At 42.8% G+C, this 16,139-nt stretch overlaps 1 protein-coding gene across 3 annotated transcripts in view; it reads right to left on the reverse strand.

Moving 5' to 3' along the window:
• Positions 1–4,747: 4,747 nt before the first annotated feature.
• ADCY8 (adenylate cyclase 8) overlaps positions 4,748–16,139 on the reverse strand; it is a 274,396-nt gene continuing 263,004 nt past the window's right edge. For all 3 annotated transcript variants that reach the window (XM_055287260.2, XM_055287261.2, XM_055287262.2), the window contains 3 exons: positions 9,815–9,907; positions 8,151–8,265; positions 4,748–5,325 (listed from right to left, as the gene is read on the reverse strand). In XM_055287260.2, the coding sequence (XP_055143235.1) occupies positions 4,838–5,325; positions 8,151–8,265; positions 9,815–9,907 (696 nt within the window). In that variant the 3' untranslated portion in view covers positions 4,748–4,837. The remainder of the gene's footprint in view (positions 5,326–8,150; positions 8,266–9,814; positions 9,908–16,139) is intronic.

The following is a 16,139-nucleotide window of genomic DNA, read 5'->3' on the forward strand; positions in this document are numbered from 1 at the left end:
TGCTGAAATGAGTTAAGACTTTGGGGGACTGTTGGGAAGGCATGATTGGTTTTGAAATGTGAGGACATGAGATTTGGGAGGGGTTAGGTGTGGAATGATATAGTTTAGGTGTGTCCTCACCCAAATCTCATCTTGAATTGTAACTCCCATAATTCCCAGATCATGGGAGGAACCCAGTGGGAGGTGATTGAATTATGGGAGTGGGTCTTTCCTATGCTGTTCTCTTCATAGTGAATGAGTCTCATGAGATCTGATGGTTTTAAAAATGGGAGTTTCCCTGAACAAGCTCCCTCTTTGCCTGCTGCCATCCAGGTGAGATGTGACTTGCTCCTCCTTGCCTTCCACCAGGATTGTGAGGCCTCCCCAGCCATGTGGAACTCTAAGTCCATTAAACCTCTTTATTTTTCAAATTGCCCAGTCTTGGGTATGTCTTTATCAGCAGTATGAAAATGGATTAATACAGGTTCTTAAACTCTTAGAGGCCATTGTATGGTTATTAATTGTCGTAATTTCAACATTGTTGTGTCTTAGGAAATAGGGAGGCCCAAGGAGAGGCAGCAAGATTGGGGAATGGTTGGTCAGTGGAGCAGCCAGAGGACACATGACATTTATTGATTAAATTTGCCATCTTATATGGGTGCAGTTTGTAGCACCCCAAAAAGAATACATAGTGACATTAAAGATCACTGGCCACAGATAACCATAACACATATGATAATAATGAAAAAGTTTGAAATATTGCAAGGATCTCCAAAATGAGACACGAGACACAAAGCGAGCACATGCATTTGAAAAATGACTGTGACAGATTTGCTTGAGGCAGGGTTGCCACAAACCTTCAATTTGTAATAAAATGCAATATCTGTGAAATACATAAAGTGAAGTGAAATAAAATGAGATATTCCTGTATATGATATGTTTCCCATACTTTTCAAGTCTTACAACTTTGGGATTCTAAATTACAACAGCTTCCTTTCTGATGCCCAGATGGTAGGTAAAGAGTCTGGGGCACACAGATGTCCTGCTGCATGCCCAGCATCAAACAGCTGGTAAGTGATAAATATAGCATTCAAACCAAAGCCTGTGCACCTCAAGAAACTGCCTCTGAATGGTCAGCCCAGTACTTTCTGACCTTTTTCATATCACAGGACAGAAAGAAAATAAAAATTGTTCTTTAACCCATTGGGGGAAGAGGATGAAGCTGTTTGGGATCAGAACAAGTGGCCCCAGGCTGTCGGAATGGCTGTCGTTCCAGAGTTTTGCACAGCTTACCCGTTCACACAGCCTGCAGCATGCAAGTGGGTAGTCTACTCAGACATCCAACTTTCATTTAATGAACATTATTCACCCCCTTACAAGCTTCAACAGTGGTGTTTAAGGACAGGACTCTTGAGCTAGACCACCTGGCTTTGAATCCCTGTTTTCCAGTTGCTAGACCTTGGGTGAGTTGCTCAAGCTCTTTGTGCCTCAGTTTCCTCATTTGTAAAATGGAGATGACAACATAGTTATAATGTCCAGTGGAAAGCAGCTACACTCCCATGGTTCCTAAAAAAGGAAGGAATTGGTGAAACTGGTGTGGGGGCATTTCTGAGCTCAAGGTGACCTACCTGGCTTTATGTGATGGCAGATTGGGAGGCAGCAGCTCCTCAAACCCAGTCCTTGAATGAAAGCTACAGATACCTTTCCCAATGTCTAGGCAAGGCTGTGCTTATCTCACGAGAGACTGTGCTTTTCCTACACAGGCTGATGAATGGTGGGAGGACCCACCTGGATCAGCTCCCAGAAGAGTAAGTCAAGAATACAGAGTTATTGAGAGATCCTCAACTAAACCTTATTGAGTTTCTCCTTGTATTTCAGCATTTCGGGCACCATTCCCTTGGCATGTGTTTATCCTTGACATTTCTAAAATCAAACCCCACATCTCACAGGCATAGTTCGGAGAAGGAAAAGGTAAGATTGATATCCCTGTCTAAAATACTATGCCAGGCTTCCCAGAAATCACTTGACATTTCAGGTTCTTCTACTAAGTGAGCTGAATGGACCAAAAGTGTAGGTAAACAGAAACATACTTCTAATTCAAGAAGAGCATGTGCCTTCATGGCCCCCTCCGGACTTGTGCAAGGCTCATGAAGAGGGTTGTTTGCTTAGCTATTCAACCATGAGCCAGTTTATGGTTCTGTCTCTTGTCCTTTTGCCTTAGTATGGAAAGACCACATCTGCTGGTTCCAATGAATGTGCTGATCCAGAGGGAAGGGACTCAATTTTTTGGTGCTAGGTGAATTGGAGTAGAGGCCAGATGCCCGCTTGATGGGCTCCTTGGCAATCTGATGGGAATTCTCGGCATCATCATGTCTCCTTGCTCCTCTATTTCCTGGAGTCCTGAATGAAGTCACACCTCCCAGACCCAGGATGGAGTGTCCACCTCCTCCATATGTTGTATCTTGAGGCTTGACATCATTGAGTCAGGAACAGGTTCTGGGTGAAGCTTTACAGTGGTAACCCCACTGTCACCCCCAAATTGGCGGCATCCACATGCCTGATGGTTCTTACCTTAGTTTCTGCCCAGTTATCTTGCCTAGGGCCAAATTATTCTAGTCCAGGGACTTTGTCCTGAGTCCTAGCTCAGTGTTTAGAAACGAAGTCTTTCCCTACTAGCCACTCTTCTTGGGGGTGGATCCAGCTCACCATGGCTTGTCTGCCTACTGGAGTCGCTGTTGATATGGGCTATGGTTTTGAGATGGGCCTTATGCTCTTTGGTAGACCAGAACTTGATGATCTACATCAAGTTTTCTGTTTTTTTAGATACTGTGCCTTCACAGCCTAAGTAACTTTTGGAGGCCAGCCTTTTTGCTAGCTTTGTTTGCCAAGCCTCGACCTACCTGAGCTCAGCTTCCCACCTGCATCTGGTGGTTCCAAGTCTCAGCAGGCATGAAGCTTTACTTTGTTTAAATGTCCTCAGTCCATTGGACTGAACAACCCATGGGGCTTTCCTGACCTCGGATTCTCTGAGTCTATGAAGATTGTAACAGCCTCTGGCATTGGTAGAGGGCTTTACAGTACACTGAGGCTTTTCACATGTCATCTTCACATTCTATTGGGGCCTTGCATGAATTTGGAGGGGGGCATACTTCTTTGATGTGTATATTATTTCCTAGAGCAAACAGCATCCCAAATGTGGTTCAAAGTTCAAGGTTTACCTGAATCAATTCCCTCTCTGGTTTGTGCCTCAAGAGAAGACAGCTTCACTTCTAACATTAGGGTCCCACTTGAGATGCCTCAGGTAGATGTTTTTTTGAGGGTATATCTACTGTGGATTTGTTACCTGGCATTAAGTTTCTTTTAAATGGGATGGTGTTCAGAGTCAAGTGTTTAGAGAATGATTGGGATTTTGTAATTCTCATTCAATTACTTAAACCTTGTACCTCCAACATAGTGCTTATCAGAATAGCTTAGTGTTTATAAACATGGACTCTGGGCTCAGAAAGACTCAGGTGTCTGTGGCATAGGCAATTACATTTCACTTTTCCTTTTGGTAAGGGAACACAGGAATCATCCATTCCCTAACTTCCCCTGCAGTGAGGTGGGACAGAAAGATGATGTATGCCTGGTAGCTAAGTTCTTCTAAGTGATTCCTGTTCCTTTCCCTTTTTTCTCCTCAGTTGGCTGGATAGAGAGGGCCAAGAAGAGAACCCTAATGCAGAAGGAGGTTAGGCTCCCCGAAAATTGCACAGGAGACCCCTTGACACATATCCAATAGAACATGAGCAAGAAATACATCTTTTATTGTGTTTTAGCCACTAAGATTGGGGGTTATTTGTTATAGCAGTTGGCTTTTATTGAACAATATAGTTATGAAGCTAGTTCTACAACTAACTACATGACCTTGGCCAAATCCTTTAATTTTTCTGGGCTTTCTCACCTGTATGAAATTTTCCTGGCAGTCTTGTGGTCATAAGCACGTAGGTATCTTCCAGGAAACAGTGTGCTTGCCCACAGTAGCTCACTTACCCATTGCCTTTCTCATTGTTCCTCCAATGTGCTGGACTTGATCCCTCTCTGGGCTTTTGCACTTGCTGTTACTTTTTCTTGTGAAACTTTTCTCTCAGGTCTTATGGGTCACCTCTTTCTATTATTTAGGGCCAATCTTTGGCATCACATCTTCAAAAAAGCCTTCCCTGGTGACTCAGTTAAATCAGCATCCCTGTCTCCCCATTCTTTATCCCAAGTGGCCAACTTAATTTTGTTTGTTGCCTCTACCTTGATCTGAAAGCAGATTATTTATGTATTGGTTAATAGGAATATTATATATTATTCCCCAACCAGAATGTTAGCTCTGTAAGGGAAACACTTTTGCTAGGATTTCCCTGGAGCATAGGACAGCCATAGGCACATTGCAGTTGCCCAGCAAATACTGAAGAATGTACTGGTCAAGTGCTGTGAGGATTACAGGAGGTCATTATGTAAAAAATTTGGCGCTTGGTCTGGCACATGTCAAGTGCTCAAAAATAGCAGATGGTGGTGAGTATCTGACTGTATGGAGTTTCTGTTCACTTCACATGTCCCTCTTTTCCACCTAGCTGTTAAGTCTCTCAAACTCTCAAAGTCAGAAACTAGATCTCATTTATCTTTGCTTCCCAATAAACCTTGTACACAAGAGGTGACCAATAAATATTTGTGAAGGGAACATTTGAAGAGAACCTCAAATTGTGTCCTTGATCTTGTACATTCAAAGACCAATGAAACCATCCTTGTTCTAAAAAAAATTAAACCTTTTTATTAGTATATTTATTTTATATATAAAAGAAATACAAAAAAAAGAAACAGAAAGAAAACGCTTTTATGGCAAATCAGATTTGTCGGTGCCTTCAGCTTGGGCTCCAGGCTCCGTCCCGCTGGGTGACAACAAAGTCCGCCGGTTATAATGACCCTTGATGATTCCCGTGTTGTTGTTCTCATTGAGTAGCTGCTTCTGCCTTTGCCTATTGAGGGACTGGACAAGTCCCAGGACAACCGCGGCCAGGGAGTACTGCCCAGGCAGTCTTCTTGGGGGCAAGATGAATGGGTTGGGTTGGACTCTTCCCAGGAGAAAGTACGTTTTGATTTTTCCTTCCTGTTCACTGATGCCCTTCACATAGATCTCCCCTCGGTAATCAAAGGCAAAGCCCTGGTCCTTCAGGATGAGATAGGTCTCCTCTGGGACTTGGATCCGGCCACTAACCCCTGTGCTGTCCATTCGGCTTGCCAGGTTCACAGTTTTGCCCCAAATGTCATACTGTGGTTTCTTAGCGCCGATAACGCCAGCTACCACTGAACCGTGGCTGATGCCTGGGGGGTGAACAAAAGGAGCAAGAAGTCAGAGGGAGAGGACGGACAATGGGGTGTCTGGACCCCTCTCTGGGACAGTGATCACTATGTATGCGGTCTCTGTGGATGAACGGGAGGGTCCAGATCCTGCCCCCAGTCACTTATTAGATGTATCACCTGGGTCAGTTAATGAACCTATTAGGACCTCACTTTTCTCATCAGTAGAATGGAAATAATTAAAGGCAGATTTAATGAGATAATACAAGTAAAGCCACTGTGGCATAGTGCCTGGCAACCAGTGAGTGTTCAATTGAATTTAATTATTATTGTCATATGAGCACTGACTTGTCTCTGTGGGATGATCAGAGCATGGACCAGAAGTCAGGACCCTAGGATCTCCTGCTTCTGCTGACACTGTGCTCTGAGAGCCTGGACAGGCCTTTTCCCTCGCTGTTTTAGCCCAGGTCCTCAGCATCATTCCCTTGGTCCATGGCGATGGCTTTCTAACTGTCCTCCCTGTCTCCTCCCTTGTCTCCTTGAGCTCATCCTCCACACTGCTGCAGGAGTGGGAGGGCTCTTTCTGATCAAGTTGCACATCTGATCAAGTTACGACCCACTTAAATATCTTCCAGGGCTCCTTTCACTTACAGGATAAAGCCAATGATCCTTAGAATCACAATCCAGAACCTCTCTGATATGGCTTCTGCCTGATTTTCCAGCCTCATTTATCCCACTCTCTTCCTTACTGCTGCGTTATATCTACACTGAACTGCTGGAGTTTTCCTAACCTTCCAGCCAGTACCCACCTTTGTGCTTTTGTCCTGACTTTCCCCCTGCTTGGGCTATTACTTCCCCACACTTTCACAGTTTATCTGGTAAATACTTTTAAAGACAGTTTCAGTGCCTCCTCCACTAGGAAGCATAGAATTCTAGAAATGGTAGCATTTCACTAAACCTGTTAGTGGGCATGTATGTCTCTTTCTAAAAGACAATTATTTCATTCTACAAACATTGACTAGGCACTTGCTATGAGCCAGGTACAATCCTAGGCATTGGGGATATGGTGGGAAAGGAAAGAAATAACAGCCCTCGTCCCCGTGGAATTTACCTTCTACTGGGGAGAGATAGAAAATAATTTTACAAATGTAATATAATATTAATGAATGATTAGGGCTACAAAGAAAAATCAATGAGGGTAAAATAATTGAGAAAGATGGAAGACAGTATATTTTGGAGTCAGGGGGTTAGCAAAGACCTTGTTGAGCAGAGATTTGAAGAAAGTGGTGGGAATAGCCATGCAGATATCTCAGTAAGATTATTCTAGGCTGAGGCAAAAGCAAGACACATATACACACTGATATAAGTGACTGAAAATTTGAAAATCTCACTCTATGGAGTACATGGGAATCACAATGATAGTTAGCTCTTTAAAATTTGCAGAGAACTTTGACAGCCAATATCCCATTTAATTCTCATATTATTATTGTGAGATAGGGATGCAGAGGAGGTAATAATTTAACACCCAGCTTACATAGGAGGAAACGGAGACACAGAAGGTTTAAATGATTCACCCAAAGTCATACAGCTGGTTACAGCAGACCCAAAACACAAATTGAGATGCTTAATTCAGTTGGGAAGTTAATTTTCCAACCTCTGAGATCAGTGAAACTATACTAGGAGTATAATATGTCATGGCAAGGGTTGACCCTGATTTGGCAACATCTTCAGAATTTACTTAGAATATCTCTGTTCAGCATTACAGTTCCCTTTTTATTCCTGGTTCAATTGTGTAGTCAACAATTTCAGAAATGACATTGATAAGATTGATGGAAGATGTGGGAACAAGCGCTGAACATCCCATCCATAGATCAAAAACAAAATATAAGCCCTTTAATGCAAAGAACAAAGACATATGGCATTCCTGAGATCTGACAAGTCAGATATTGGTATTTCTTGACCTCTTTTTCTTGAAAGCTGCTAAGGGAGAAGCAGATAAAGTAAAATGGCATATCAACCAGAAGATGTCTACAATGTGAGGACTGTAGCAAAAGTTATTTTAAACTACACTCTGGCAGCCAGAATGTCATTGTCTCAGAGTTAGGAAATGCCGGAGCTGCTGCTGGTGTGACTGTTTGGCTGTGTGATCTTAGGCTAGTTACACCCTTTTTCTAGGCCCACATTTACTCATCTACAGAATGAGAATGTGGACTAGACCAGGGGTTTTCAGACTGCATTTTAGGAGGTCATTGAGGCTCAGTAGAGATGTGGAAGGAATGGCAAATTATAAAGGATTATTATTGATTGCAGTGATTAATGTTATGTTGTTGCTTTGAGCAGTGGTGTCTTTAAGCCCAAAGAAAGGGTGAGCTTTGTGGCTGAGTAAAGCCTATCCCTGGAAATATAGTATCTGCCATCCTCAGGAGTAGAATCCTGCTTTTGTCTGAAGGAATTATCCTGAAGACCCTGAGAGCAATACATTGACCACTAGCATTGAGCTACCCAGGAGTCAGAATTAAATGACTGATTAGTCAGCTATATCTCTATGCACGACCTTGCATGGGCAGGCAAGTTGGAAGAGGGTTTCACAATAGTCTAGCATTTGCCAAAGGCTGGCTGCTTTGTATTGCTGCACACAAGCCAGTATCCTACTCTTGTTTCCAGCATCTTGACTGAGAGGAAAGTAAGAAAGGCCTGAGCTGACCCTATCCCTATCCTTGGCAGGGTCATGCTAGATCTATTGCATTTTGCAGGAAAAAGCTTCCTTGGATTGATGCCCAAGGCAGGGGAGGGTCTGTTGGAGCAAGGTCAGCTGGCTCTATCAGGCCCCACCTGCAGCTGCTACTCACCAATCCGGAGTTCAAAATTGTTGAATGAATGCTTGTTGATCTCCTGTATGCTTTCTGTCAGGGCAAGTGAGAAGTCAGCCAGAGCGCACAAATGTCCCCACTTGTCTTCACATTGCTGAAGCAAACATGAGGAGAAGAATTCATTTACTGCGGAATGTGGGGGAACATTAACATTTCTGCAGCAGGGGCTTTACGTCCTAACCCAACCCTACCTGCACATCCCTTAAAGGAAATAGTCATGTGGGTGAGCCCCTCTACACTCAAGTCACTGGTATCTCAGAACATGGGAAGACATGAGATTTGCTTGCAAGAGTGTAGTATATGTGGGTCATTGTGTTCCTTCTTCCACATCTACACCTGTCTGTTCAGGTTGATGTAGCATCAATTCCTTAGTGTATGCTCACTGGCATGTGTGTGAATGGGTGTGAGTGTATGTGTGTATATGCGTGTGTGTTGGGGGTGTGTGGATGTGTGGGTGGGTGTGAGTGTATGTGGGTATGGGTATGTGTGTGTGTATGTGATCCTATGTATGTGTAGCTTTTCCAATCTAAGAACTGTGTCTATTTCCTTTGAATTGCTCACAGTGTGTGTTTAACGGATACATTTGCTTACAAAACTCCTAAGGGAAGTGCTGCATAAGCCTCTGGGCCTCTCTGAACCTCAGTTTCCAAATCTATAAAATGGGGATGAGCATACCTGCCCTTCCTACCTCATAGGTATTGAATAAGACTTTTTATATGAGAAAACTTTGTGCCCCTGTAGAACAGAGGTTAGCAAATAGTTTCAATAAAGGCCAGATAGCCAATATTTTAAGCTTTGTGGATCATATGGTCTTTGTTGTGACACTCAACATTGCCATTTTAGCTTGAAAGGAGCAATAGGCAAAATATAAATGAACGGGCATGGCTGTTTTCCAATAAACTTTTATTTATAAAAACAGATGGTGGGCCAGATTTGACCTGTGGGCTGTAGTTTTCTGATCCCTGCTGCACACGTACCAAATAATAACCAGCATGAGTTTCATCCCAGGTAGTCACTCTTGAAGTATTTTATTGTTTTTAGTTGGAAAAAAGCATAGGAAGGATTGGAAGAAATTGATGAGAATTACATTTCCCCAAGTATCTTGGACTCATATTCATATAACACTAATTGAGGACTTTACTAGATGCAAAGCTTTGCTTGGGGAGCATGGCATTATCTGAGATAATTCATCCATTAACCCTGGAAGGTAGACAGTGTTGCTATTTAACACCAGTGCCTGGAACACAGTCAACACTCCAAAAAGCAGCAGCTGTTGTTATTATTACATAAGACTTTTGAAAGACAAAACAAGAATAGGAAGAAAGAGGTTAGTATTAGGGGTTTAGTAAGATCCACAACTAAATCACAATAGGGTATTTCTTGGCTCTTGATTTTGTTCAAGGGAACAATGAGGTTCAGAACAAAGTCTAGAAGTTTCTCAAAAAAGCAGCATGGCTTCATCTGGTAGACTCTACCTACCTTGGGGGCAAATCCACATCACATAACGATTATAATCCAGTCCATTAGATTTTCTCCCCATCTTTCCCCAAGGATCTTGGCGACAGAGGCTTCACCACTGTCAGGGACATGACAACAGCAAGACACCTGCCATGCCTTGTGGCTAAGTTCAAAGAGTCCTTTACCTGTTTTTCAGGTGACAGGCCTGACACGGCCATGTAGGTGCTGCCAATGGTCTTAATCTTTTCAATGTCTTGAAATCGGTCTTCACCAAGCAACTGAAAGAAAGCCAGGCAATGGTGTTAGCCCTGGCATTTATTCCTCCGGCAGCCTTGGCTCCTGAAAACAGGCCCCTGGCTCACGATGAGCTACCTCTGATGGTTCAGTATCCTCTAGTTATCTGCTTTTCTCTCTGAGAATCATGCTTTCAGCCAGTCACATATATTTAATGAGCACTTGCTAAGAGTCAGGAGTGGTGGTGGGTGTAAATTGGTACTCTTTAAGAAGTAGGTCCGCCGCTTCACATGTAAGTCAGATCCTGTCCCTGCTCTGTGCAAAACCTCCTGTGGCTTTCTGTTTTACTCAAGGCCAAAACCAGTCTTCACTGTGACTTGCAAGGCTTGCCAAGACCTATCCCCTCTCTTATTGTCTCCCTCTCTCACTCTGCTCCAGCTGCACTGATCTCCTTTGCCCCTTGCCACACTGACCGGAGAACAAGCAAAGCCTGCTTTGCCTCAGGACTTCTGCACCTGTCGTTCCCTTGCGGGGCTACTCTTCCCTCGGACAACTGCGTGGCTTACTCCCTCACCTCCTACAGGTCTTTCTTCAAATCTCATCTTTGCAGTGCACTCTTCTTGACCACCTTATTTAAAACTGAACACAGCATCCCATCCCCACATACATATTCTTATCTTCCTTCCCTGTTTTACCTTCTCTCCTTAGCACTTATCCCTGATATTGCTTATTTATTGTCCTCTTCCTCATGGGAATGTAATATTCCCGGAGCATGTATTTTCCCCTGTTGTGTTTACTATTCAGCACTTAGACAGAGTGTAGAGATGAATGAATGAATGAATGATTAAATGAAAGAATGGGCGCTATCCTGGGACATTTCCTCTACCTTTACCTGTGGTTTGGGTTTTAATGCTAAGAGAGGGAAACCTTGGTGTCTTATTTAGCAATGGTGGTAGGCAGAATAATGCTTCCTGAACCTAGGCCCCAAAGATGCCCATGTCTTAATTCCTGGAACCTGTGCAAATGTCACCTTACATGGCAAAAAGGACTTTGCAGATGTGATAAGGCAAAGGATCTTGAGATGGGGAGGTTTCCTGGATTATCTGGATGGGCTCAATCTAACCACAAAGTCCTTATAAGTGAAAGAGGGATGCAGGACAATTAGAGAAGAAGTTGTTATGGTGGAAATAGAAGTCTGAGTGATGTGATTGCTGGCTTTGCAGTAGGAGGGAGAGGGCAATGAACCAAGGAATGCAGGTAGTCTCTAGAAGCTAGAAAAGGCAAAGAAACAGATTCTCCCCTAGAGCCTCTGGAAGGAGCACAGCCCTGTAAGGTTCATTTTGGATTTCTGATCGCTAAACAGTAAGATTATAGATTTCTGTTGTTTCAAGCCACTAAATTTGTAGTCATTGGTTATAGCAGCAGTAGGAAATTAATACAGTAACTATTCATTGAGTTCTTATATGTTGGATAAACAAGATACATGAGCTCTACCAAGTAGGGAGGTCAGATGTTAAAAATACACAGAACATGCCCTAGTTCAATTTTAATAGAATTTATGTTGGAAATATACAGGGTAGAGGGATGAGGAGATCAGGCCATTTTGATCTAATCTGGAGGATCTTGGAAGGGATCTCTCAGCAAGTGATTTCTAGCTTCAGCTCTAAAGGGTGAGGAGGGGTTTTTCTAGCAGTGAGTGTATGAGTTTGTGTGTGTTGGGGAAGGTAGGGGCACGGGAAGGGGAGCATCCAGAAATAGGGGCCAGCATAGATGAGGTCTGGAGGTTGGGGAGAATGTACAGGAGGTCAAAAGAGTGAAGATGAGGCCAGTTTGGCCACAATGTGGTAAGCCAGGCTATAAGTTGAAGGAAAAGAGCTGAGAGAGGTAGTGGGGGCCAGAACACGCAAGGCCCTGGAGGACACACAGATGATATTGAAGACAATGGGTCTCTATGCTAAGAGTAGTGACAAGCACTGAAAGGGTGTAGGCAGAAAGAGACCGAGTCAGGTTTGGATTTTGGAAAAGTCATTCTTACTGTCATGAGGGGAGGGAAACATGAGGGGAGACCTACTGCAAGATCCAGGCAGGCGATGACAATGGCTTGGGTTAGGGATGGAGTCAGATATATGGATATTTTGAAAGATTATATTGGTGGTGATAGAATCAACAAAATTGGTGCTGTGCGGCCTTCCTGCAAATTAGCTTCTAACATTTGCTAGTCCCAGATGTAGATTTGTGTGTGTGTGCCTGTGTGCAACTATGTGTGCATATTGCATGTTGGGTGTGGGTGTATATGTGCATATATGTGTGTATGGTGTTTATGTGCATGTGTGTCCACCTGCATACATATGTGTGTGGACACACATGTGGGCACATTTGTAGTGATGTGTGTGTGTCTACATGTGTACAGTACATGTGTGCATGTGTGATGTTTATGTGCACATGCATGTCCATATATGTGTCCACATGCATGCATTTGTGTGAGTATGCATTTGCATGTGTGCATGTGTGTGTTGTTTTCATGCCTGTGTCCACATGTATGTGTGCCTGTGTGTGGGTGTGCACACACGTGTTGTTTATGTACATGTGCATCCACATGTGTGCATTTGTGTAGAGTCATGCACATATGTGTACGTGTGTGGTGTTTATGTGTATATATGTGTCCACATGTGTGCATGTGTGTGTGTGTTTGTGTTCGGGGCAGTCACGGGGCAGAGAAGGGGAGTCAAGAAAGTCAAAAATAGTTTTGGATTATACCACATGCTTGTCTATCACATGCACTTATTTCATATTGGCTTGGTGTTATGCATCAAGAATTTCTAAGCTCCAAAGATTGACAAGCTATAAGCTCACATATAATATTTCCCTTCATCTATTGTTGAACACTTAAGTTGATTTCATATCCTGGCAATTGTGAATAATGCTGCGGTGAACACAGGAGTGCAGACATTTCTTTGGCATATTGATTTCATTTCCTTTGGATATACACCCAGTAGTGAGATTGCTAAGTTTCCATCAATGGATGAGTAAATTTAAAAAATGTGTTATATATACACAATGGAATACTATTCAGCCATAAAAGAAGGAAATCCTGTCATTTTAGAAAACATGGATAAATCTGGAGGGCATTATGATAAGTGAAATAAGCCAGGCACAGAAAGACAAATGTCACATAATCTCACACATATGTGGAATCTACAAAAGTTGAACTCATAGAAGTAGAGAGTCAATGGTGGTTACTGGGGACTGGGAACAGGGGTGAAAAGGGGGTGGGGAGATGCTTGTCAATGGGTACAAACTTACAGTTAGATAGGAGGAATAAGATCTGTTCTATTGTACAGTAGAGTGACTATAACTGATAATAATATACTGTATATTTAAAAACATCTAGAAGGAAGGATTTTAAATTTTCTTATCACAAATGATAAATGTTCGAGGTAATGAATATGCTACTTATTCTGTTTTGATCATTACATATTATATACACGTATCAAAACATCACATTGTACTCTGTAATATGTATAATTATTATTTGTCAATTAAAATAAAACTTTAAGAAATAAAAAAATTTGCAAATTTATTTGCCCCAAATTGGAAACTACTCCATAACAAAAATAATGAACCCTTGAAACACACAACAATGATAAATCTCAAACAAATTACACTAAGTGAAAGAAGCCAGATATTAAAGAGTACCTATCATGATTATTTCATTTATATAAAATTCTGGAAAATGCAGAGTAACCTATTGTAATAGAAAGCAGGTCAATAGTTGCACTGGAATGAGGGGACGGGGAGGAGCAGGAAGAAGGAATTACAAAGGTATGAATAAACTGTTGGGAATGATGGATATGTTCAGGATCTTAATTTTGGTGATGTTTCATGGGTGTCTAAACATATCAAAACTTATCAAATTGTATATTTTATATGCAGGTTTTTGAATCAAGTATAACACAACAAAGCTGTTAAAATGATTACATAAAACCAAATATATGCTATTAAGAGTAAAGACATTCCCTAAACTCCAATAGGCTTGCTAATCTCAATGTCTGTGGGCTACCTAGACAAGTTGAAGCATGTATCTCTGTGCCTGGCCTCTCCTCTGAGGAATCTTCGTGGGTACCTCTCTTTGCACCATCAGCCCTCGTCTGTCATTGCCACTTTATATTGAATGATTGATGTTTGGCATACCAAGTGGACAGTATAATTTTGGGGGGTGGGTACAACGTTGCATGTTTCCTTGTACCCCAAGTCTAACGGTCTGGGATGCACTGATAATTGTTAATATTCCTTGGAAACACTAGGTGATATTTGGATGGCTTCTTACCTCAGTGCAGTTTAAGAAAGCTTCACCCGATATCCATAATATACCTTGCAACCCTGTGCAGTCAGTATTTTGTCCCCATTTTATGTAGGAGGAAATTGAGGCACAGAGGGGTTGACGGAATTGCTAAAGGCCACCCAGCTAAGAAGAGTCAGAACAGAATTTGAATCTTGATTGCTTGACTCCAAAGTCATGCCTGCCTTTCCTGCTACCTTGCCTTAAAGCAGTGATTTTCAAAGTGTGGTCCCATAAGCATCACCTGGGAAATTGGTAGAGTTGCAAAATTGTGGCCCCTTCAGTCCTACTGACTCAGAAACTCTGGGGAAGGGGCTTGGCAACCTGTGTTTTAACAAGCCTTCCAGGTAGTTCTAGTTCATGCATGAGTTAGAGAAGCACCACTTTAAAGGAAGAGAATGAGCTGCCTGGGGGATAGTCAAGTCATTCATTCATTTATTCATCCAGTAGGTAGTTATTGAATGTTATATTCCAGGCACTGAGCTAGGGATACAAAGTCTTTGCCTTTGATGAGCTTGCCGTGTCCTGAGTTGCACATCCCCACACATCATGGACAAGTGCATGCTGCTTTGAGGGCTGGAGTTAATGTGGATTTGAACTTCTCTTCCAGATTTGAACTTAAACTACATGGTTCTGTGGTGTCTTCTACCTAAGCGCTGAATAAACCACTGCACATTTCAATTCCCATTCTCAGATATGATTATTAGAGAGACCCATGGGATGCGTTGGCTTTGAATTCCCCAGTTTGAAATGATTTAGGAGGGTGAAACGTCAAAGCCTCCTGTCTCCTTGCTTTTAACATCTGTAAGTGTTCATGTATGGTAGGGGCTATGATAGTACACAATCCCATTATAAAGTAGCCTGTTCTATTTTTGTGACCTGCATGTCAAAGTTCACTCTATGCCTCATGAAACACAGCATGTCTCCACCTCTGATTACACAGGAAGCCTTCCCACATTCCTCAACTTTCTAAATATCTACCCTGCTGAGACTTTAACCTGGAGTTTGCAGTTGAGGCTTTTCAAAGAATCAAGCCTCACATTTTTGGTGGTGGTGGGGCACAGACAGGTCATAGATGAACAGGATTTAGTTCCAGGTCATCCATTTTACTCCTATCTATGCTGGCTGGTAGGGATTCACTCCCTGGGGACCTGAGCTCTTCCCAGTCAGCTCAGGCCTCTGTTGGGAAACCTGTGAATGAGAGATCCTTCCTCTGTCGATCCATTATGCCTTTGGGCTGAGATGGCAGCTCTGGGGCAATATAGAAAGAGCCAAACCCTTCTCCATGGGCCAGCCCTTCAAGTGATGGTACTCAGAAGTGGTTCTTAATCTCTCCTATTTCCCAAATCTCCTTTGAATTTCCCCAAAGTAATCTCTTGACGATGTAGTTTCCAGATCTGTAGTACTCAGTTTACATGTTCACGCCCTTTCCCAAATTCTTGGGAACAGCATGGGCCAATGGCTAGAACGTGGTTCTGTGTGGTTCAGCACAGCTGGGTTGGGTCTCCTCTGCTTTTACACTACATACTTTTTGGCTTCAAAGTCAAAACTAAACAGGCATAAATCCTGTTCTCATGAAGCTTATACTCTATTGTGGGTGAAGAATAATCAAAAAGAAATTTTACAGCAGGCTGTATGCCAGTGGGAAAGATCTAGCAGAGAGGGTGATAGATGGAGCCAGGGAAAAAGGGAGAATGCTGGAGCAGCATGCCTAGGTGACAACAGATGGGACCTATGCACGCCTGTGGGGCTCAGCCCTCACGAGGAGCCCTGAGAGTTTCTCCCCATTCCTGGAGAAAAGGCACATATGTGCACACAGGGGCAGGTGCAGGTAAGTGGAGTGGGCTGGAGAAATGCCTGGAGAAGACAGGAAAAGTGTGCTCATCTCTGGTTTAAGAAATTGCTTATGACATACTGATTTAAAGGCAAGGAACTAG

This window comes from Symphalangus syndactylus, chromosome 7, assembly GCF_028878055.3.
Source record: "Symphalangus syndactylus isolate Jambi chromosome 7, NHGRI_mSymSyn1-v2.1_pri, whole genome shotgun sequence".
In the NCBI taxonomy this organism is placed as follows: domain Eukaryota; kingdom Metazoa; phylum Chordata; class Mammalia; order Primates; family Hylobatidae; genus Symphalangus; species Symphalangus syndactylus.